This window comes from Thamnophis sirtalis, unplaced genomic scaffold (genome assembly GCF_051295495.1).
Source record: "Thamnophis sirtalis isolate CommonGarterSnake01/CBP01778 unplaced genomic scaffold, rThaSir2_p1.2 scaffold_10, whole genome shotgun sequence".
In the NCBI taxonomy this organism is placed as follows: domain Eukaryota; kingdom Metazoa; phylum Chordata; class Lepidosauria; order Squamata; family Natricidae; genus Thamnophis; species Thamnophis sirtalis.
Window position 1 is genome coordinate 24,695,613 of NW_028261390.1, and position 24,222 is coordinate 24,719,834.

The following is a 24,222-nucleotide window of genomic DNA, read 5'->3' on the forward strand; positions in this document are numbered from 1 at the left end:
TACAAATTAAACAGTACTAGTATCGGTGTTAAAAGATACAAAAATTGACTGGAGTTTTACAAAAATTTTGAAATAAAAAATTGAAAAAAGAAAGATTGATTTTCAAACTCAAGGCACCAACAAGGTTAAAAATCAGAAGCATCTAAACATCACTCCCAATTATAAGTGTTCAGGAGTTATAAAAATCACTCAATGATATCTGAAGTTAACAAATTAGACTACAGAAGCGTAAATAGATTCACAATGTTGCTTTATCCATTTTATTTCTCAAATAGCCTCTTAGACACTTAGTATTTGAGAAAGGATGCTCTCAGGGTGACAAGAATCATAGGTTCTATTTCCTTTGCTTCATTAAAATTTTCTTTCATAACAAAAAGCATCAGACAATTGTTAGTAACATATGCTCAAAAGTAAAAGTCCACAAATAAACAGTATGTTGTATTAAAAAGTTTTAAAATGATGTCAAAGGACATATAGATACACAATGTAAGTGTTCAAAACAAAGTCTATTTTTTCAAGATAAAGGTTCCTAAAGGCACTAATCTGTATACTAACAAAAATAATAATGTTCTCAAGCTTGTTCACACCTGAACTTTCATCATATTTTATAGCAAACCACTATGTTCAAACCACACATGGGAAAATACTTCTTTAGAGTATCTCAGATAAAAATGTTTTTAAAATTCTAGCCATTCCTACATTAATCTGAGATTTATTGCACTTGGGTTAACCAAACAAAGTTTATGTACTATTATGGCTATTTTACGCTTAACCATGTTCTAACAATGTAAATGAGCAACACATTCATAATTTATCACAAGTTCTCAAAGATTGCGTTAAAAACAATAGGAATAAACTATTTGTAGAGGACAATGGAAATAGCTTAAGGTGGATAGTTAAAGCTCACCTTGTTCACATCTAAATTAAATATGGAGCATTTAAAAGTTTATATTACTTATTTTATACAACCAGTATAATGGTTGATTATTTTAGGCATTTCCAGAGTTTCCAAAAGGTCTATTTAAATTATTTTTTTGTTTCCTCTATATATTGAAAACACTAAAGACAGAGCAGTTTTTTTAAAAAAAAATATGCAATTAATTATCACTACATAGTTAGTAACTGCACAATATTTAATAATTTCATCCATCAAATCCTGACTTAATTCCTGAATTTATAATGAAATGAAAAATCTAGTTGAAATGTTTCTGAGCTGCAAAAAGTTAAAATGCATTAAATCTTTTTTCTTTTTAGCTCTGGTGGAGATGGGCAGTTAATAGGAAAACTAAAAAAAAAACCAACGCTATTGCAATGTATCACTTCAAACTCCAAATGGCAAAAGGCGGATGTAATATTAAAAGAAACAATGAGAAAGATTATTTAGTGTAGGGCTATACCAATTATTTATTTCCATTTAATCTTGCTTAAAAAAAATATTGCCTTAAATCCACAAGTCTTAAAGTTGCCTGCTTCACTTTGCTTTCTGCTATAACATTTCAAAATAAACATACAAAAGGATTAGGCTGTATATCCTATTAAAACCTGTTGTATTAGTTTTAAGCAAACATCCTTCAGACAAAATTGCCTGCCAATTTACCACTAATAATCTTATAAATTATCATAGTTTGATGTATAGGTAAAAACAAACGTACAGAACCACTTCACTTTCAATGATAAATACATGATAAATGTGGTGTTCCAACCTCATAGCTTTTATTTTTAAGCTATGCATTGTGGGTCTGTAAACTGAAGGTCTCCATTTATTTCCATACTCATGAAAAAGTTATGAATTAATCTGATATACGTTATCAGAAAATAATCCATGATCTCAATATTCCAGGGAAGTACATCAATATGGCTTTACCATGAACAAGCATACAAATTTAAGGACATAATCTCACATACACACAGAGAGAATGTAATCTATTGGAAGCCTTTCCTACATAACAATACTGAAGCTCCAGAGGAAAGCTTCCTCTACATAACTTCCACACAATTTAGCAGAGCTTTTGGGGAAAAATAAATGTTGTTTGTAATATTTTGGAAATGACCCTATGCATATTAAAATTGAACTTGCATAATCCTGGTGCATTGGTGATTGCGAATCTTCAAGTTATATATAAAGGGGAAAAAATCTGACTGTACCAAGCTGAAAATATTTAATTTACAGCATGGAGATCAGTTTCACATTAAATCAAAAATGTTTTACTAGGAGAAGCATGTCACTTCTCTGTTTTTTTGTTTTTTTGTTAATACCACACAGAATAACTTGGGTGTGTAGATAAGAGAGTGTTAGTAAATTAATACTGGTCCTTCATTTCTCCAATGAAAGCAAAGTGAAGCAGAAAACCTAAATGCAATAGCTGAGCTAATTTCACAATTACAGATCTAAATAGTTAATTTAAATAGCACTGTAGGCACGCTTAAATTTTCCCATAAAAATACAATAGGGTAAATATGGCTTTCTAAAACAAAAAAGCAAAGATCTTTGTTTTCATTCCCATCTAGTTAATTCAGGTCTAGCTGCATTACTGCAAATATATTTCACAACAGCTTAAGGATACCCACCCCTTGCTGACAGCTTTTTAGTGTTGATAATTTTGGCAGCATATTCTTGTCCTGTAGTGATTTTCAGGCATCTTCTCACCACTGAGAAAGCTCCCCTAGAAGTCAATAAACAAGAGTAACATAAATGCCAGTTTGGGGTATGCTACTTAACCATCTAATAATCTGAACAGCGTTAAGAAACAAGACAATAAATACATTTTTTTTTATAATTGCTTTAATTTGGGGTTTTTGCAATGGATTTAAATTGTAAGGAAAAGGTATCTTCTTCAAATATATTGAATGCATGCACATACAACAGTAAGTGGCTACCAACCCCAGAATTGTGTTTTCACACCCATTCTGTGTTTTACTGTGCTTCCATTCAAAGGCGTGTATGCACATATTTTTTGCAGGGCAGAATGTGGTTACATTTTATCCATTTTCCTCCTCTTCTCCGATATTAACAGGCATAACACCCATTCTATTTAAACTCAAGCTTCCACGGAATGGCCTGGATGCCATAAATCTCACTGCCACTACCTGCAGTTTTAAGCACGAGCATTCATGTGCAATTCCCTTGCAGAGCGAGCACGAAAATTAGGCTGCTCTCAATGACTGGCTCCCAACGCTAATCCCCCGCCTGCCATTGGTCAAGCATTTTCAAGTCGTTTATATAACAGACTTTAGATAGCACCGAATTGATGGGAGGGTTTTTGTTTTGTTTTGTTTTGTAAGGAAATACAGTAATGAAAAAAAAAGAAACGAGAGGAGGGAGCCGATGGTTTAACTCCGAATTGCGCTCTTCTTCCCCTGAAGAAAATGCACCTCTGGGTGACATTTCCTGGTCCTTAAACGTGGGTCAAACCTCCCGCCGCCCACGCTGCTTGTCGATTACCGCCGTTCGAACGGACGTCCGAATGCAAAAGCCACCCACGCTGCCCAAGGACCAATTTCGTCATCGGCGATTCTCCCTAGGATCATGTGTCCCTTCCACTTTACGGAGAGGCGGGCAAGGTGGAGAAAAATCCCGCGTCAAAACCCTTCTCCGGACAAGACCGGCCGCTGCAAGGGCTGACAGCCCGTAAGAAAGCGGAGAAGAGAGCGGGAAGATCTGCCATGAGCGGATCGCACACGACACACACACAGAGAGAGAAACACGCCCTGCCGCCCGGGCTGAACTTTACGCGTCAATAAACGAGGCAGCAGCTCCCGGTCGGTAGCTTCACGCCGAGCAAAACGGGCGAAAAGCAGCCGACCTTTTCCCTGAGTATTCGCGTTCCCCTCCCTCCGCCCGGCCACCAGCCCAGCTCGGGCTCCCGCAGCTCAGGCTGCCGGCCCCGAAAGAAGCCAGGAGGCGCCGCTGAAGAGCGCGCTATCCCCTCCGCGAGGGGCGACCCAGGGGCAGGGCTCGACCCAGCGCAGCTCCCCGGCGGGCGCGCCATTCCTCTCACAGCTGTCAAAGCTCCTTCTTCCCCACCCCACCGCCCCAAAACCCCTCCGGCCGCCGCTGGCTAGGGCGAGCCCCTCGGCGGGCTTTTGGCCACTTACTTCCCAAGCTCCTCAAAGAGCTGATACTCGTCGGTAAACCTGGTGCAGGTTGCGGTCGAAGCCATCCTCTCGGTCCGGCTCTGGCAGCCCCCTTGACGCTTCCGAAGGAAGGAGAGAGGACGGCGGAGGGAAGGTGGATTCAAGCAAAGGGGGAGGCGGTCAGGACGGAAGATGGGAGGGCAAAGGCTGCTTCTTCTTCTCCGCCTCCTTCTTTTCCTCGGGGCGAGTCTCTGTCACGCTCCTTCTTGGCAGCTTCCTGAGACTTTTCCGGCTGGCTTGTTTGTTTGGGAGGCGAGCCGGAGGGGAGGCAGAGGCGGGTTTCTCCGCGAACTTCCCTCGGGGTGTCCGTGTGTGTGTTTCTCTCTGTCTCTCTCTTTCTCTCTCTCTCGCTCGGCGCGCAAGCTTCGGGGGTCTCTTCGGGAAGAGCCCTGGCTATGTTTCCATCCAAAATGGAAACTCGGAGCCGCCAAGAAAAGGCTGGCGCTTTACGCGGGGGAAGGAGCAGCAGCCGCAGCCCTCGGGCGGATTTAACACCAGGGAACGGGACGAAGCAGAGGCGAGGGAGGATGGCAGCCTTGGCCCTGCCTGTTTCGGGCAACCTCCGAAGCCCGCCCCCTGTCAAGACCGCCTCTTTCTGCCGGGAGTCCCCCGAAGCGCCCTTTCCCGAGGGCTGCCTCGCCAGCGGCGCCTCCGGGGACTCTCGCGCTCGATCCAAGGCGAGGGAAGCCCGAGCGGCAGCTTGTCTTTCTCTCTCGCTCTCTCTCAGCAGCCGTTGCCTTGGTGGGTCTGGCGGCCGCTTCCTCTCCTTTTCTCTCTATACCACACCTCCCTCTAGCGACGGGTGGACGAGCCCCGTTGCTGGGCTGGACGAGAGCGGAGCAAAGCAGCCGCCGATCTTCCCGGCTTTCCCTTTATGTGTCTCTATACCGACTGCGGAATGTGGTGTCCTATAGGTTTTTTGTGGCGAGTTCCATGAGCGCCCCCTCCCTCCCCGATTCTTTGTTCCAAGGCGTGGGAATGAGCGAACGTGTGAACGCTTTTTTTCTTTTTTCTTTGCCAAGGAGATCGCCTGTAAGGAAAGACTTGGCAATAACGGGGGCCGGCTAAGGAAGAACCGCCGGGCCAAGGCAATTCTTTTGCATTTGAGTTGCCTTTACCGCAGGGCTTCGCCTTTACGGAACGACTTTCAGCACCGCCAATCGCCCGGACTTAGGAAGCAGGCGACGATCCCAAGCGGGTTCTACTCCCAGGCGGTAGGAGGGGAAGCGTCCCCGCCCCTCCCCTCTCCTCCGCGTTCCAATCCTCGGCGTCACAATCGACGCCAGGCCTCGTGCGCTCCATCCGGCCAGTCTCTGCTTGGAAGCGAAAAAGGGAGGAGAGGAGAAGAGAGCAGCGCCGCTTCCCCGGTTCTCGCGAGACAGCCCAGCCTATTTTTATGGAAGTGGGGGCGCTTGGCTTGGCTTGGCTTGAGCTGGGAACGAAGAGGAAGGAGGATGCGCTGCTGGAGGCGATCTTGGTTACCTGGGCGCTGCGTTTAAAAAAAAATGGAAGTCTTAATTTAAAAATAAAATAATAAGTTCTGCGTTTATACTTTATAGGAATAAGAGCGTGTCGAGATAAGCACATAGTCGGCATGCCACATTTTCACACGCGGGGAAGCCTCCCACTCGAAAGGATTCCGAGTCACGTCCTTCAAGCTTAGATTAGAAGGCTGCGTGTGATGCCGGTACTGTATGATTTTAGACGCGACACGGTAAAAACCTTCCGCATAATCCGTGCAAACGGGGGTGCAGATAAATGGTGGGGGGGGGGATACCTCGCCGAAGTCCATGAAAGCAAAGGACAAAACGGGGATTGGAACCAAAATAGGGGATTCCAGTGTCCTTCCCTTTGCATATCGATGCGATTTGGGCTTACACACCATTCTCTCTTGGTCAGCCCGATTTAAGATACTGTCATGCTTTCTAAAGTTGCAATGTCTGCTCTTCGTTGAGGAAGCGGAGCCCCGGTCGAAGGTAGTATTCCACACTTCAGAAATTCCCACAGAAATTCCTCAGCCTCGCCCAGTTCATTCATCCTCTTTCCAACTGACGCCAATATTTTTGAATAAGGAATATGATACTGGATTTACTTAATTTGTGGAAATTGTCTTTGATTATGATTATGACTTACTGAAGCTAATAATGATTTTTTAAAATCTATATTCGAATCCTCCTGTTGTGTATCAGTACAGCTTGTGGGTTTCATTCCTGTTGGGGTGTGTGTGCATAATTTTCATGAATTATGGCAACACTTCCTTCTGGCACTGAAGTCATGTTTCCTGGAGCCTTTCATTGATAGTAAAGCAAGATCGTAAAATAAAATAAAAATCTTTACATTCTACATATGGGTTCAAATCAAGCCTATCAGGTCAAGCTTATAGATATCAAGAGAAAGGACATTTTAATTACAGAAACAGACAAAAAAACATCAATAAATATGAAATTATAAGAAAACTTCCATTTCAGTGCAGTGCACTGTAATTTTATTGTTTCAAGCAGTCTACATTTTATACAGAACTTATTTTTAGAATGTAATGATGACAGTGTAGGAAGTTATCACCCAGCCCTCTCCCAGAAAAATAAAATATCCTAGGAAATATTGAAAAGGCAGAATATTTCTCTGGATGTGAAAAGAAAGAAATATGTTTTAAAAGACAGAATAGCTGCCTGTAGCTTCCTGCCCATCCCCACTTTGTCAATGGGCCATTAAGAAGGCCAAGCTAGTCCCTTTACTTCTCCACTCCAACTCCAGAGTGATGGGATTAAGACAGTGTTTCTCAACCTTGGACTTCAAGTCACCAAGGTTGAGAAACACTGTATTAAGGCATGATAATATTGGCCCTTTACTCAACTGACCACATGGCATCTGAGGACTCAACCAAACCTGGATTCAAAACGCAGCCTAGAGAGTTGCCCCTGCATGGTCCCATGCGAGTCTGACAACCAATCAGAATAGAAGCTCAAGATCAAAGGCCAAAGAGGGCATAAAACCAGGGACTCAGCATCTGAGTCCTTCCTTCTCTTCTTCTCCACCAACATTGAAGCACGTGATCACCCTTTCTGTTCAGGGCTCAAGCCATGTGGTCCTGTCCACCAATAAACCATCTTTCCAAGCAGCCTCCATGTCTCCATGTCTCTCTTTCTCCACTTGGAGCCAAACCTAGAAGGACATTTCTTTCATCAACAGAATGAACACATTTATCAAATTATGGGACCAATCAACTTAATGATAATTTTAGGGCATGTATGAGACATTGTTTAATATTGTGGTACTCTGTGTGTTTATAATTAAAATATAGGAAGATAAAATATTGCAAACCATTAAGTTATTGCCTTATTTGTACAGTCTTAAATGGCCATGACTTTTGAATAATTTGTGCTAATTGGCAAAGGACATTCAGACTATAATTTTATTTTGCAAATGTTCTGTCTCCTCTTAATCATTAGTATAAATGGTTACCAAAGGAAAAATACAATCCATAACGCAACACATCCTGGACATAAATTGTTTCAATTTCTATCCTTAAAACGACGCTATAGGGCACTGCACACCAGAACAACTAGACATAAGAACAGTTTTTTTTCCCCAAATGCCATCACTCTGCTAAACAACTAATTCCCACAACACTGTCAAATTATTTACTAAGACTATTACTATTATTCTTTTCCTTCCTAATATCTGTCTCTTCCCACTTATGACTATAACCATATTGCTTGTATCTTTACTATTTATATTATTTTATTTGTTTCCTAGTATGATTTGGTAGCTTATTAGTAACACATGAATATCACTAAGTGTTGTATCTTATGATTCTTGATGAATGTATTCTATTTATTTTTCTTTATGTACCCTAAGAGCAGATGCACCAAAGACAAATTCCTTGTGTGTTCAATCACACTTGCCCAATAAAGAATTCTATTCTTTTTTTTTTTTAATGTTCAGAAAGGAAAGCTTTGCCAGGAATGTTTTTAGCAACATCTACCAGATTAAAATTGATAAAACACATTTGCTAGATCTTGTTTTTATTGTCAAATGGATCCAGCCAACACCAGAGAGTTAAGACAATTTCAATAAAGTGTCTGATCATTAGGTATGTGCAGTGTAAAAAATAATAATTAAAAACTTTAGAAAAAATATCAATGAGAAATACTGTTACAAAAAATAACCATACATAAAATGGTTAAATACAATAAAGTCCCAGAATCCTGAGAAATATGTTGCTTGCAATTGTTGTGGAATGAAATACCTTCTGGTAAAAGATCTATTCTCCTATCTGAGGATGGTGGTAGAATATAATATGAATGAGATGAAATGCTTTGAAATATCTCAAACTTTGGCACTGGGTAAGTGAGAAACATTTTAAATGCCTCCTCAGTGCCTTACATTTTTACTTCTCACTGTAGTCTAAAATGAAACAATATCATTGTCATCATAATTCAGTGTTGACTACTAAAATGCAATGCTGCAAATAATCTCAGAATACTGTAATTAAAACATCAGATTTTTTTTTTTTTTTTTTTTTTTTCGTCAGGAAATATATTTTATTCAATTTTCACATTCCATTTGCAATCATTTATATACAGGGTATTTACTATAAGAAAAGAAAAAAGAAAAAGGGAATAAAACGAACAAGTAAAAAGGAAACACAACTCATCATTCACAACCCCACCTAACCCTTGCGTCCTCCATACACCCCATCTACCCCCTCCAACTTTCCTTTCTCCCTCTAACACTCCCCTCCTACTTCCCTTTCCCCTCAAGCCTTCCTTCTCCCCTTACTCCCCAGACACCCTCCTTACATTCCCCTTACTCCTTACATTCCCCTTACTCCTTCCTTACTCCTCCCTCTTCCTTCCCTCTACCTCCCTCCTTGGTGTATGCCTTTGTTCGAGTGTTGTTTGATCTGATAAAAGTAAAGTAAACCAAGGAAAATAATAATAATAATAATAATAATAATAATAATAAAAAAAGGAACCACCGTATATAAATACATTCTTGTTCTTATTAAAACTATATTAACACCCCCCCACCCCACCCCCCACAATCCCCATCCCTAATCCTCCCGACTTCCCAGGGTCCACACCTGGCACTACCTTCTATCTAAGATATCTTGTATACATATGGATTAAAAAATAAAAGTAATATATCAAAAAAAAAAAAAAAAAGAAAAGAAAAGCAGAGAAAGAAAAAAAAGGAAAAAAAGAAAAGAGAAAAGAAAAAAAAGAAAAAAAAGAAACCACTCTTTGTGTTGATCTCAGCCCCCCATCTTTATCTATGCTTAAATAGTATAAATCATTCTATCTATATTTTATTCTCATCTCTTACTTCTTTGCTATTTACCCCGACCTTCTGTAGACTCTCCCGTTCCCTTCCTAAACCTCATGATCCCTTCCAGTAAGATTTAAGCAGCGTAGTTTATGCCATATATTCAAATATAACTTTACAGACAAATAATCAAACTTTCCCATCTAATAAAATTTAAACAACGTAAATGATCTTTCTTTACCCCTTTTTCAAACAGTAATTCAAAATAATCTAACCCGATTTCCCCTTCTTAGTAAAGTTAAGCAGCGTAGATCAGATATTACTTTACACAGGAATCAATTTCTGTAATTCCAACCGACTTCCCCTTCTAATAGAATTTAAATAACTTAGTTCATTCCACATGTATTTTACCCTCATCCCCCACTTGTCTGATATTTACCACTATCAAATTTATACTACCATTTGTTTAAAATATAACTCAGAGCGATTTATAGCATGAATCCTTCCACATATTCCAATAATACTTTCAGCAAAATTCAGTTAACCTTCTATTTTAAGGTAGTCGCTTCTAACAAAATTTAAACAACATAAATCATTCCACATTCTTTTTACAGTTATCTTAAGATAATCCCAAGCGGCTTCCTGTTCTAATAAGCTTTAAACAACGTAAATTTTGCCCTCATCCCTTGCTTGTCTAATATTTATCACAAATAACGTAGTACTACCATTTGTTTAAAATATAACTCAGAGCGATTTGTAGCATGAATCATTCCACATATTCCAATAATACTTTCAGCAAGATTCAGTTAACCTTCTATTTTAAGGTAGTCGCTTCTAACAAAGTTTAAACAACATAAATCATTCCACATTCTTTTTACAGTTATCTTAAGATAATCCCAAGCGGCTTCCTGTTCTAATAAGCTTCAAACAACGTAAACTTTGCCCTCATCCCTTGCTTGTCTGATATTTACCACAAATAACGTAGTTCATTCCACATGCATTTTACCCTCATCTCTTGCTTGTCTAATATTTACCACTATCAAATTTATACTAGCGTTTATTTGAAAAATAACTCAGAACTATTACAACCAACTTTCCCTTCAAATAAAAGTTAAATAGCATGGATCATATTCAAATAATGCTTTCAGCAAGAGTCAGTTAACTTTCTATTTAAAATAGTCCCATCTAACAAAGTTTAAACAACATAAATCATTCCGCATTCTTTTAACCACTATCAGATTTATGCTAACGTTACTTTAGAATCTAGCTCAAAGTAGTTTCACCCAGCTTTCCCTTCTGATAAAAATTAGTCCACTTTTTCTACCGGAGAGAGGTCTCAAACCCCCATTCAGTCCTCAACTTTAGGAAGTCTTTTGAAGTATCTAAATTCTCGATCTGCGTTCTTCTGCTTCTCCGAGGGAGGAGGGGCTACCCCCTCCATCTTGCAGCCGCGTGGCCAGCCGTTTGCTTTCTCCTTCCGCTTGTCTCTCCTCTCTTCCAAGCGCGTCAGGAAGTCCCGCCTTCAGAATCCTACAATAAAAATCTTGAGCTTCCGAAACAGAGTTAAGACGAAATCTTTGATTCTCAAATGTAACCGTGATGCCGGCAGGGGCCTCCCATCTGTATCGAATCTGTTGACTCCTAAGCTCTTTAGTTAAAAAGGCGTAGTCCCTTCTTGCTCTCAACATTTGGAAAGGTATATCTTTGAAGACAATCACGTCCTGGTCATCAACTCGGAGACTGTTATTATGGAACTTTTGCACAATCGCGTTTCTAGATTCTTTTGTAGAGAAATGTATAATTATGTCCCTCGGGAGCTGTCGCTGTTCCGCTATCAAAGAGTTCTGGCGATAGATTTTCCGAATCTGCCAATCAAAGTTAAGTCCCGGGCTTCCCAGCGCATGGCTGAAGGCTTCAGCAAATGTCTGTTTCAAATTCTCTTGCTCCTTTTCACGGAATCCTCTGACTCTTATTGAAAATGCCCTCCTATCAAAATTTAGCATCATAAGCTGTTCTTCGTTATTTCTAATTTTTTCTTGTAAAATTTGAATATTGGTAGTCAAATCAAAATTAGCCTTCTCCAGACTTTCCAATCTGTTCTCTATTTCAGCAGAGTAATCTGACAGGGCAGACACGGCTGCAAACGTATTCGCCTTCATTTGATTAACTTTAGATTTTAGATCCTCATAAAGTTGCAATACAAATTCCTTAAGTTCTTGCTTAAGGGCATTAAATATTTTAAAGAGATATTCCTGTGTTAAAACTTCTCCAGTAGAGGGCGTAGGAGACAAAGGCTGAGTTTCCAAAAAAGATTGTTTAAATTCTTTAGACACATTTGTAGCAAGACGTTTCTTTGATCTGGGTGCCATAATAGATAAACAAGTAAGCAGTGCTTCGCTCCCCTCTATTCCAAAGAAAAAGAGTTTATTTTGTTAAGGAGCGGTCTGCAGGAAGATAAGCCCGGCTAAGTACATCCAGTAATCATCCACGGAGAGAAATCGCCATTTTAAAGTCTATTTAAACAAAGAAGTCTTTAAGACAAATGGTGCTGGTATTTAAGATAGTAATAAAAGCATAAATCTCACAGGGGTGGTACCCTCCCGTATCAACTCTAGCTTGAAAAAAACTTTGTTTTGTCCTGGGGGGGGCTAGCCTGTCTGGGGCTGCCAAAAAAAAAAAAAAAAAGGCAGCTGAGAAGAACTGGCCGGAGATAAAGGCTCCGCTTCGGCTGGATCTAATCTCTTCCACAGCCAAAAAAAGAAAAAGGCTGTGGCTTACGAATAGACCCTAACCTACGGAGCTATCCTCCCTGCCCCTCTCTTAGCCAAAAAGGGGTGCTATCTATGATCTTATTTAGATATACAGACCAGATCTCTGAGGAGCTCGGTGGAGCCCTCCTCGGCAACAGGCCACGCCCACAGGAAGTTCAAAACATCAGATTTTAAAGTATGTATCAAGAATGAATCCCTCCAAAGTAAAGGTGTGTGTTTTATGTGTTTTATAACTAAGCGCCAACATTTTATCTCTGGGCTTTATTTTTATAAAGTTCAATTAAAGAGACATGTCTGTAAATATAGCTGCAATCTAAGTTTGCATGGCCCTAAAAGTCATGTTAACATATAATAGATTTCAAGGGCACTAAATTACAGAAATTACGAGTTTGCTGGCATAGGTGGAAAAAAAATCCTTTAATTTTTATTGTTGTTTATCTCTGGGATTAACAATTATTTGTTAATTTATTGTTTGTTATCGCTAGGATTAACAACTTTGATATTTATGGCAATATTTACAAATGATTTATGAATATTATCCTATAATAGGTTATTGACTTTTAGGAAGTTTTTTGTCCTTTATATAGCCTCATAAATTCTGGCATTGATCAACATGTCAAAGAAGTGGGTGGCTGTATTAAATCATCATCATCATCATTACTTCAAGGGTAAATTTGTACAATTGGGAATGTCAAATAGCATAGGGCAGTGTTCACAAATATTTTCCTAGTGCGTTGACATCATAACTACACTATATGTTAAAAAAATAATTTTACATCCAAATTTATCTTCTTTAAAATAGGAAGTCATTAGATTCTATTTTTGTTTGATTGTTCTGGCTTTATCAATTTCAGAGAAGCATGTGCTTATGGCAATGGCCGTAAATTGAGTTTTAGGCTAATTTACACTGCTACTAATACCATAATTGCTACCTATGTATCTGTTTGAAAATATTGGAGAAAGGGATGCAATTACTATGTTAGTAGTACCTACAATCCTGGGGATTCGTCAACAGTTAGATCACCGTTGACATCTCTCTGTAAAGCTAAGAATCTCATTTTCTGAAGTTAATCTAGGTTTTATAATCTCAAAATAAAATTAAACTAAACAAATGCTGGAGCATCACTTATTAACATGTATGAATAACTTTTAATTGGGAATCCAGGTAAATGCTAAAGGAAGCTCCAAATTCAGGGAGATTGAAGAGGAAAACATTTAACAGATAATAGCAATAGCACTTAGACTTATATACCACTTTATAGTGCTTTACAGTCCCTCTCTAAGCAGTTTACAGAGTCAGTTTACAGATTGCCCCACAATCTTGGTCCTCATTTTACCAATCTCAGAAGGATGGAAGGCTGAATCAACCATGAACCAGTGAGAATTGAACTGCCTGCAGCCGACAGAATTAGACTGCAATATGGCATTGTAACCACTGCACTACCACGGCTCTTCTATAATGATGGAATTGGTTATGTCATAAGTAGACTTGTTCACAAATGCAAGCAATAAATGAAGTCAGGTAGCAATGGATAATGCATGAGGTTGTCATCACACAAGCAATGCAAATTATGAGCTTTCATCTAACATCATGATATCATGGAAATATGGCCTGATTTATGACCTGATGTACGTGGTATGTTCACATAATTGTGCCTTGTAGAGAGTTATGCACAAACCCAATGTTACATCTGTTCCAGAACAGCAGAACAGAGGTCCTATGTGCTCCATTGTATCTATATCCTTAGTCCAATGTTCACATTGCCACTGATCATAATAGTATCAAGGCTTGATAAGGAGGTCAGGAGTCTAGATCAGGAGTGTCAAACTCAAGGCTTGTGGGCCAGGTCCAGCCTGCGGGGTCCTTAATCTGGCCTATGGGGCCACCCTGGGAACAGCAAAGGACTGTCCCACAGTGCCTCTGCCAGTGAAAACAGAGCTCGCGGCCCTCCTGGGCTCTGTTTTCGCTGGCAGATGGCTAGTAAAACAAACTAAAAACAAAGCAAAATGAGAAATGTTTCCCCTTTTGCATTTGAGCATGCAAGAAGGGACAGGAAAAGAGAAAGGGAAAGAGAAAAGAAAAAGAAGGAAAGGTGGGAAGAGAGCAAGGAAGGAAAAATAAGGAAAGGAAGGTAAAAGAAATGACGAGGGAATGAAAAAGAAGAAAAAGAAAGAGATTATAATGATAGTGGGAGAGGGTCTGAGGGAAGTCCCGCCTTAGCACTTGGCCACCACTGGTGCCCCTGACATTAGCTGACATCCAACTGGCCATGCCCACCTTGGTCACGGCTCCCTGAGGTCAAACACAACCCTGATACAGTCCTCAATGAAATCGAGTTTGACACCCTTGGTGTAGATTATATGGATACATTCCTCCTAGAGACTGATTCTCCAGAAAGATTTGCAGGGCATTCTGAGCTATCACCTCTTGAACAGTGGGCTATTGGACATACAGTACTGGACATAATCCAAGCCCACCTGTGGGTAGTTGCAAGATGTCTGTCCAAATGGTCAAGATTACAGCGCAGCACTTATTCCTGTTCATTAAAATCCCTTGGCAGTGGTCAGGCTACAATAAAGCTGAATGGAGTTTATGAATATTAAATCAGTATGACTCATGGTGTTTGCAAATTATTCCAACAGCACTTTTTATAACAAAAGTACCACGTCATCAATATGTACTTGTTTGCTTTTTCTGTTCAAACATACAGTAGCACAAAATTGTGCTTAGGCTTTGTTTCTCGTCCTTCCCACCCCCCCACTTCTAATTTCCAAAATGAAAACTGCCTATCACAAAGAAAGAAGCAAAATGCTTGTGATTTAATGCTTTAGGAAGGAAGGCTAGATTTCTGTAGTATTTCATTCTAGAGTATAGCCATTATATATTCTAGGCATAATTAGGCTGTTGACAAAAGGATTTTTTTAAAAAAAACTATTTTTCTATATAGTTGGCAGATAAGTGTAAGATTTCAATTTTAATTAATTCTCTGTTTCATAGCTATCTATATAATAATTTTAGTGCTTTGGTAATGGTTAACATATCTTAATTACAACTGGAAAGTTATTTGTAAATGTTCAACTAGTGTGGACACGTAAGATATCAATTTAAATACATTAATAAAACAGCACTTAGTAAGTATAAAGGTAAAGGTTCCCCTTGCACATATGTGCTTGTTTTTCCTGACTCTAGGGGGCAGTGCTCATCTCCATTTCAAAGCCGAACAGCCAGCGCTGTCCAGAGATGTCTCTGTGGTCAGCATGACTAAAGGAGACATCCTTTAGTCACAAGGAACTCTGTTAACTTCCCATCAAAGGTGATTCCTATTTTTCTACTTGCATTTTTACATGCTTTCGAACTGCTAGATTGGCAAAAGCTGGGACAAGTAACGGGAGCTCAGTCCATTATGAAGCGCTAGGGATTCGAACTGCTAAACTGCCGACCTTTCTGATTGACAAGCTCAGTGTCTTAGCCACTGAGCCACCACATCCTTATTATCCTTATGCTTATTATATAATAAGTATAGAATCCCCAAATAATGGAATGAAATCAAGAAACAAGAACATAAATTCCATTTCAATTGTTAAATCCTATATTCATTTGACTGATTTCTGAATTCATTTATCTTCTGCACATACAATACTTCTTGCTTGATATTACAGTCCCTTCTAAAAATATTTAAGATATGATTCCATGTACTCAACCCTGCAATTCTCACGTTCTTAAGACACTGCAGACTTCGTTCTGTGCATGAAGTCCTTAGCATGACAGAAACCTCTGCTATCGTGCATCTATTGTCATGGGAAGGTGACATGAGAAGGGCAGATTAAGGTAAAGTACAAAGCTAATTTCTACCATTAATTTGAGAGATGCCATTATGGACTTAAGAGACTCACTTGAACTGCTAAAGCATAAAAGATCATGATTCCTTACTTTGACAGAGCAGGTCTCTTCCGTTTTTATCTATGTATTAGATAATACATCACTAATCTATGCAATTAATGCATCATGACACCAGAGGATGCAACGAACTAGTACGCCTATCTTTCAAAAAATGACAGCGATTTATTAGCAAAAGAGATAGTTTATTGTTTGCTTTGTCATGGGAAGCAAATTTACTTCTCCTTTTGCTCAATTGAGCAAATGTTTCTTTTACAAAAGAGCTAAAATTATTATTTTTTTAAAGTTCCACAATGTCTGGTTTCTTTTTCTTTATGGGTTTTCTGTGCTTCCTGATACTGGAAATAAGGAGTTCTTCATAAAGGGGTTAGTAAATGTTTGCAGCTTCTAATCTTAAGAGTTGCAATGGGAGAGGTATTGCATGATGAAAATCATGTCTTCTCAACCTTTGGAAAATGTTTTGCATTTATGGATGACTATCTAACCTAGATAATGCAAACTCTGGGCTTTAGAAAGAAGGACATTTATACAGAAGAAAAAGATGACTCTTAATACTAAACTGGGCACAGAACATATTTCCCTACAAATTAAGCTTTTAGTTTAATAACTAGTCTTGCTCAAAGTAATGTATGGGAAGCTCTCTCCTAATGTTAGCCCCACCACAATGAACTGATGGCTAGAATAGAATAGAATAGAATAGGAGCTGGAAGGGACCTTGGAGGTCTCCTAGTCCAGCCCCCTGCTCAAGCAGGAGAACCTATACCATCTCAGACAAGTGACTGTCCAGTCTCTTCTTAAAAGCCTCCAGTGATGGAGCGCCCACAATTTCTGAAGGCAAGCTGTTCCACTGGTTAATTGTCCATATTGTTAGGAAGTTTCTCTTAATTCCAGGTTGCTTCTCTCTTTGATCATTTTCCAACAGATTTCTTGCCCTCTGGTGCTTTGGAGAATAATTGGACCCCAATTATTGGGTTGCTACCGGTTCGCACTAGTTCAGGTGAACCGGTAATGGAAATTGCAACTGGGTTGCCAAACCGGTAGGGACGGCAGGCTCACCACCACCCCAACCGGTTCACTGGTTGCTGTGGCATATTTTTTTGACATTTTTAATGTTCTGCCCATGCATAGACCTATTTACAGACAACTGCACATGCACAGATGAGCAAAGCAAGCACACATGTGCAAATTTTTTTATTTTCATTTTCATACACTCACATGTATACTAAACAAAGCCAGCACTATACAACATTAAACAATAATTGCATCACACATGTGCAAATTGTGCGTGCATTGAACTGGCAGTAACGCCGGCAGAAACCCACCCCTGCTATCAAGCGACTACCAATTAAAAGTCATGATTGTTCCACATCTTTCCTTGTGTAACACATTTTCTGCCATATGGAACAAAAAAAAGGGAAGTAGGCAGAAAGAAAATATAAAAGGATTATAGATGAAAGAAGTCTTCAACCCAGAATTTATCCCTTCCTATGTATGTGAATCAAACAGAGCAATGGCACAATATACAGAGCATAGACTCTCAAGAGGCCTAAAATTGACTCAAAGTAGAACGCTATTGCAGAGAAAAGTAATGACGAGAAGTATGAAAGTTACACTGGAAGGATGAAAAATGGTTGTGATTAGCTTGAATGTACAAAGCTGCTCCTAAATAAATTGCCCCTGGTTAGTAGATTTTTTGTTGTGTAGCCCTATAAGAAATGTTGTAGCCTCCATGTAATATTTCTTCCAATTTCTTAAAGGCCTGACATACATCAGACGCTATTACCAGCAGGCACAATATTTCTGAAAGAAATATAGACATGACACTAACTTTGGCACTGAGTGCCATTTAACCAAGTTTAAGGAAAGCCTGCAAAGATTTTCCAAATCCTTAGTAATCCTAATGCTAACATTAATCTGCCCTAGCAACAATCTCTTTCAAAGCCAGCTATAGGAGGTGACATATTTATGTATCATATCTGAACAATATCTAATCCCATTTCTCCAAGGTTTTGTTTTTAAGTTGGGTTTTATAACACCAAACAATTAAAAAATATTTTCCTCCAACTGGATGCTGTTTGACTGAATTGAACTACAATGCCCAGTAGAGTTGATGTCTACAGATTATGGAGGTTAGTATAGGAATGGGAGAATGAAATGAAGTATTTTTATGTTGGTTCTTTCTTGAGTAACACCATTGATTTTAGCAATATGTTCCTACTTGCCTGCCAGCTATTCAACTGTTGTGTAAAAGGCCATTTTATGTTAGATTGATTCCAGTCTGATGAAGTTTATAACAAAATCAAGGGCTTTTATCTATGTCGCATACAGATTCATCAAATGCCTGTACCTTTTCCTGGCTCAGAAACTCATTTTAGCATTTTCTTTTAGATATACCTTCTTTGATGTCAAATGGATAGAATTTTGTTCAGAGGGGAGGCCATTAACTGTCCCACAAGGAAAACAATAATGAAGGCAAGATATTCCACAAGTTGGAAAAACAAGCCAAGAATCCAAAAAAAATGTACGGGAAGCACAACTTGGGAAAAAGAGAAGGAAGAATATTACATTAAAACCATACTCAGATCTTGGCCTTACTGTCATTTGGAAAGTTTATAAGATTCCCCTTTCCCCTTATTTCCTTAGGCAATACAGCTGCCTTGCCATGGTACATCATAGGCACAAATGTAATAGAGTAAAAAGAATGGAATTGCGAAGTATATTTTATTTTTGTAGTATCAATGTTATTCTAGACTTAGCTTACATGACTTATGTATTGGCTTACATATATATATACAACCCCCGGTATGCCCAAATATTATTTAATATTAATTAATATTAATATTTATCAGCACAAATACAACTATATATATATATTTGAACTTGGGCTATATTACATACTAGGCAGACATCTTAGCCATTAGGCCACAGGCTCTTATCCGTCATCAGCAAAGCCAGGGTGAAAGGTATCTATTAGATTTTTACAACCCCCGGTATATATATATACACGTTTTAATGTTGTAAGCGGTGGCATATCAGATTTGTGCTTTTGATGGAGGAATGTTGCAGAGCACTTGGACTGGATGCCTGCTCAGTGTGATACAAAAAGAGAGGGCAAACATTGAGGGTGGTAATGGAAATTTAGAAAAAAGATCAACTCTCTTTCCTCTCCTCTAGACACATGATGTATAAGCATTGCCAAACTGATAGAAATAGTTTTGTATCTTAAAGCTGTTTATAATACATGGAATTCATGCCTAGGTTAGCAAACATCTTTTGGAGGTCTGCATTCCACATGTGTACTCCAGATATAGCTGAATTAGTTCTAGTGTCTGTAAAACAAAAGCTACATTCACAAGTTGTCTTTGGAAAAACCTGCTCTTGCCTAATTTAGATAAAGCCTGTACCTGGCATCCTAGTGGATATTACAACTCTCAGCTGTGATAGTTCACTTGATGTGTTTGACCCATGCAGTTTTGGGAATGTAGTCTGCATATTATTATGAGTCTGGAATGGCTTAGGTTCCATGCATAGTGTATCAGACATAGTAGCTATGTAATTAGTTTCAGTGATTATGGGAGTGTCATCATAAAATAAAACATAGTTTAAAAGATTGTCTTTTTTATGTATACACAGAAGGAGGATTACCTATGATTTATAAAACCCTGAATGAGTATGCAAAATACTTCAGTGTGCTCTACAGCAGGGACTGGCAACAGCCTGATCTCTTGATCCCTTGATCCTCAGCAAGTTCCCACATTCACATGATCTCATTTTCTTTTTAAACAAAAGATGATTTGCATTTAAATAAAATCAAATGTTAGTTGACTTGTAGCAACGCAAAATGCTAGATTTTAGCAGAATCTTTATCTGCAAAAAAATCTTTAGGTGTCATACAGGCCAATCATCATTCTTAGATAGTAAAAATGTTGTGTGTTTGCAACCTAGAGCTTTGCTTTGGAAAAGTGCCACTTGTCAATAAAAAAAGACAAATTCATAACAAATGATATAGAGACTATTAGAATGTTTAGACAGTGCAACTGGGAGTTACTCAGCTTGTTTGGCTGCTATATGCCTTTCAGATGAGTCACTCACTGAAGTGGAGGAGCAGAGCTTAAGAGGTTCTAACCTTACAGCTCAGAAGTCAGTCATCTGTGGATGGGGCTTAGAAAGATTAGGATCTGTGTGACATGAGCCTGCAGTTCTGGTGCAGTCAGATAATTAGTTACCTGTTGTAGAAACTGAGCAACAAGCTAAGTTGGCAGTTTCAGAGACTGAGGAAGAAAAGATCTTAGCCCCTTGCCCCCACAGGAAAATCCAGCTAGTAGAAAAAAGTCATTAAATGAAGTTCTTCAAAAGGAAAGGGGGATGATTCAGTAAAACAGACATGCCTGAGGCAGGACTATATAAAAAGATCTTGGGAGTCATACTTTTGTTGGCACAAATCTTTCTCATCTTGAACCTGATTTTCTGTGCCATTTCTCTTTCCCTCGCTGATCTTTATTGCTTGCATCTTCAATTGGTCTGCCTGGAACTTCAAGTGCTGAAATAATCTTGCATACTTTGTGTGTATGTACTCTCGCATTCTGTCGCTGGTCCAGGGAGCTTTATAATTGCCATAAATACTGACGTCCTGAATTTATAATTGCTGGCACAGGGTGTTGGTCATGTCCAATGATGGGCATTGGGCAACCAATTTGTGAGGTCACCCATGACAGACTTTCATTTGTGTCCACTGATTCAAAAATATTTGCTTTAGAATAACCTCTCCTGCTTTGTGGTCCTTTACAATGTGCTGCAATTTTCACCCAGTTGTTTTCCAGCCAGCATCATCAGTAGTCATGATGACAAACGACTCTGGGATTTGAGTCTTATTTGGAAGGCATTTTATGAGTGAGTTTCTTCCAGCAACGACTTTAGTCGCTCCAAAAATGCGCCTGTTATCTTCTAACATTGGGAAGCTTATCTTATGATCTGCCTACAATTATCATGACTTTTTTGTCGGTTTATCTGATACCTACATAGTGTAATACAAACATCAACAAAAGCTTTGTGAGGTGCATAGAGAAGCTTCATTAAAGACCACCTCTCTTTCCTTCTTTTTGGGGCAAGAAGAAAGGAGGAGAACTGGTATGGAGGTAATGCCTTGCAACTAAAAGTTGCTCAGAGTTGACAGTTCTGCTTTTGAAAACATGTAGCTTTAATACAGAACAAACTCAAGCTGGATGGGCTGTGTTTGCATGCAGAAGGGTTGTTGGTTGGAGAGAGTTCTGAAGAGGTTTGCTGAAATGAGTTGCTGGGTAAAACCCTGAGAAGTGTGTTGAAGACGTGAAGGGGAGGAACTGCCATAAGGACTTCTTTACTCCATGCAGAAGATTCTTGGTGAAATTGAAGAGAATTGGAAGAAAAGGAAATCAAAGGTTTTCGAACTAGAGAAAGAAGGGCCAGTTGCCAGCCTGAGAGAGCAATCTACATCTAATGTCTGAAAGTCCTTTCTTAATTCTAAAACTAGGATGATGTTGGGATATGATGTAGGGATACAGTTAAGCTCATATCATAATTTACAAATATGCATTCACAGAATTATGCTTTCAGCTGTCTTGAATAAAGCCTCCTAAACATTCTCAATTTGCAAATTAAATTGCTTACCAGTGATGGCTTAAGAGACTGGAAGAAGTTTGTTTGCTTGCCAAGTGAGGTTAAAAAAAATGAAACTTTGTGTTCTCACTTTAATATGCTTCTTAATAAAAAGATTAAAAAAATATTGAGATGTCTTGCATTGAATATCTATCAAAATCTAAGAATCCACAGGCTGCTTTGATCAGAGTCTTTATCTTAATACAGTCTGGAGGATTTTCTTTTAAGTCTTCATTATTACTTATCCTAATTTCTTATTATGAAATTGTATTTTATATAAGTATAATATTACGTGCAATTTTCTCTTATTAGACTGAAATACTGACAACCCACCAATCCTTTGCTCTTTGTTATTTAAGAGGGACAATAGGAATTGTGTTTTTATGTTGTTCTGCTGCTGCTTGAAGTTATTTTAATTGAATTGTGATTGAGGGAACAGCACAAGTGTTTAAATAATACAATGAATATAGATGTTGTACATCTCAGCACCATCAATTTTGCACTTTCTACATGCACTACAGAGTTGTTTGACTTTGAATCAGTGGGTTTTTTTAAAAAAAAAAAGATTCTAAATGTTTGGAAACATTCTGGAAATTTGTCATTACATGGAGTCTTCAACTTACAACAGCAATTGGGACCAGAATTTCTGTTGCTAAGCAGTGCAAGTTGTAAAGCAGTGTGTGAGAAGCACAGATTGTGGAGAGTGCAAGGGGGGAGGCACAGGTCAGGGGCAATGCATGAGAGATTCCAAGGGAGGCGTGGTGAGGCTTGGGAGATTGTATGAGTAGCCAGCATAGTACTACTGCAGAAAGTTTGAGGCAGAACACATAAACTCACCCCATTGACTTGCAACCTTTCCTATCTGCTGGGAATGGGACAACTTGCCACAGCCAACTCACTATGGTCAACTCACAATGGTCAAGTCACCACAGCCAACACAGCAGGGGCAACGTAATGCAGGATAGCAGGAGAGCCAGCTCACTGTGAGACAACTCATTGTGGGACAATTTAACAATTCTATTTAATTATTTAAAATGAATACAAAATATTTTAATTTTTGCCATCCACGTTTTATTCTGTCCTCCTCTTGCATCCTTTCTTTAATGATTCTATTCCACCATTTCTTTCATATTAGTGTAACACTTGTCCCACAGTGAGTTATCCTGTGACGAGATGACTGTAGCAAGTTGACTGTGGTGAGTTTGCCATGGCAAGTTGGCCAACTTCCTAATTGACTCTCTATGGAAGCTGGCAGGGAAGGTTGCAAAACAGTGATCTTTTGCAAACAAGGTGTGTCAAACTGGCGGCGTCATGTTGCCATCATGTGACATATCGCGATGTTTTCCCCCTTCACGGAGCTGGGGTGGGTGTGACCTGTGCATGATGCATTCAGCTCACAGGCCACCAGTTTGACACCCCTGATCTAGCTGTTCAAAAGCATGCAAATGCGAGTAGATAAATAGATACTGTTTTGGTGGTGACAGCGTTCCGTAACCCCGAGCATATGTCATGCTGGCCACATGATCTCAGAAAATGTCTTCTGACAACATTGGCTCCCTCAGCTAAAAAACGGAGATGAGCACCACTGCCTAAAATTGGACATGACCTAACAGGGAAAACCTTTACCTTTATGTACTGGGAATCTGTAAAAATCTTTGTCTCTTTTTGCTAGGCCATCACATATGATTTATATTCCTTCCTTGCACAAAAAAATCAGAGAAGTAAACTGTTTATGCCACTAATTTATTTGCTATTCTCTCTGATAAGAATCAAGCTGTAACCTTTGTTTCCTACCTATTTAATCTTAAGAATATTTTGTGTTTAGTAGGCTATAATATGATTTTCAGGCCACCAGAGTTTTGGCTTGCCCTTTGCCACACCTGTGCAGTCCCATATGTTCACTAGTTAATAATTTACATGCTGAGGAAGTTTTCCCTCCAAGCAAAAAATAACAGAGAGTTTTATGCTGAAGTAGGTCCAGCATGAAGCATAATAAATCCACTGTAGCCAACATTTAATTCTATTTCACTTCTTTGGCATGAATAGTAAAGACATCCTTAAGTCAAGCTCAATTCCAGATGATTATATCCACAGTTTTCTTGGCAGCATTGTCCAAGTGCTTTGCCAATGCCTTTTTCCAGGATGTTTCTTCAACTTTCCAGTCTAATGCAAATGTTTATTTTATTCACAAAAGATAAATAAAACATTTTCCCACAGCAGTTTAAAAGATGTTCCCGCCTTTTTTTGTAACATATATGGATCCATACTGGAGAAACAATGTGGATTGCTTCTTCTAAGTAATAGGGGATATGTGATCTCCCAGGCATTGCTAATTTACATACTCAGAGGAATTGTCCTCAAAAACAAAGAGCAAGAATCATATGTGTGATTTGCAACCTCCCTCCTGAATTTCCTATGCTCAAACAGCAGGGGGAGGGGCTGTATTTTCGATGGTGTTATTTTTGAATTTGTCTATTAAGATTAATCCCAAACTGGACCAGGTTATCATGGACCTCA

The 24,222-nt window shown here is 39.0% G+C and overlaps 1 protein-coding gene across 24 annotated transcripts in view; it reads right to left on the reverse strand.

Moving 5' to 3' along the window:
• CAMK2D (calcium/calmodulin dependent protein kinase II delta) overlaps window positions 1-4,774 on the reverse strand; it is a 136,605-nt gene extending 131,831 nt beyond the window's left edge. For 2 of the 24 annotated variants that reach the window (XR_015697874.1, XM_087724273.1), the window contains exons 1-2: window positions 4,096-4,767; window positions 2,569-2,663 (exon numbers count right to left, since the gene is read on the reverse strand). Coding sequence is in view for 22 of the 24 variants with exons in the window: in XM_087724273.1 (XP_087580399.1) it covers window positions 2,569-2,663; window positions 4,096-4,160 (160 nt within the window). In the remaining 2 variants the exon portion in view is untranslated. Of the gene's footprint in view, window positions 1-2,568; window positions 2,664-4,095 lie in introns of all 24 variants that reach the window. The other 22 variants (XR_015697875.1, XM_087724281.1, XM_087724258.1 and 19 more) reach the window with 19 other exon arrangements.
• Between the last annotated feature and the right edge of the window lie 19,448 nt (window positions 4,775-24,222).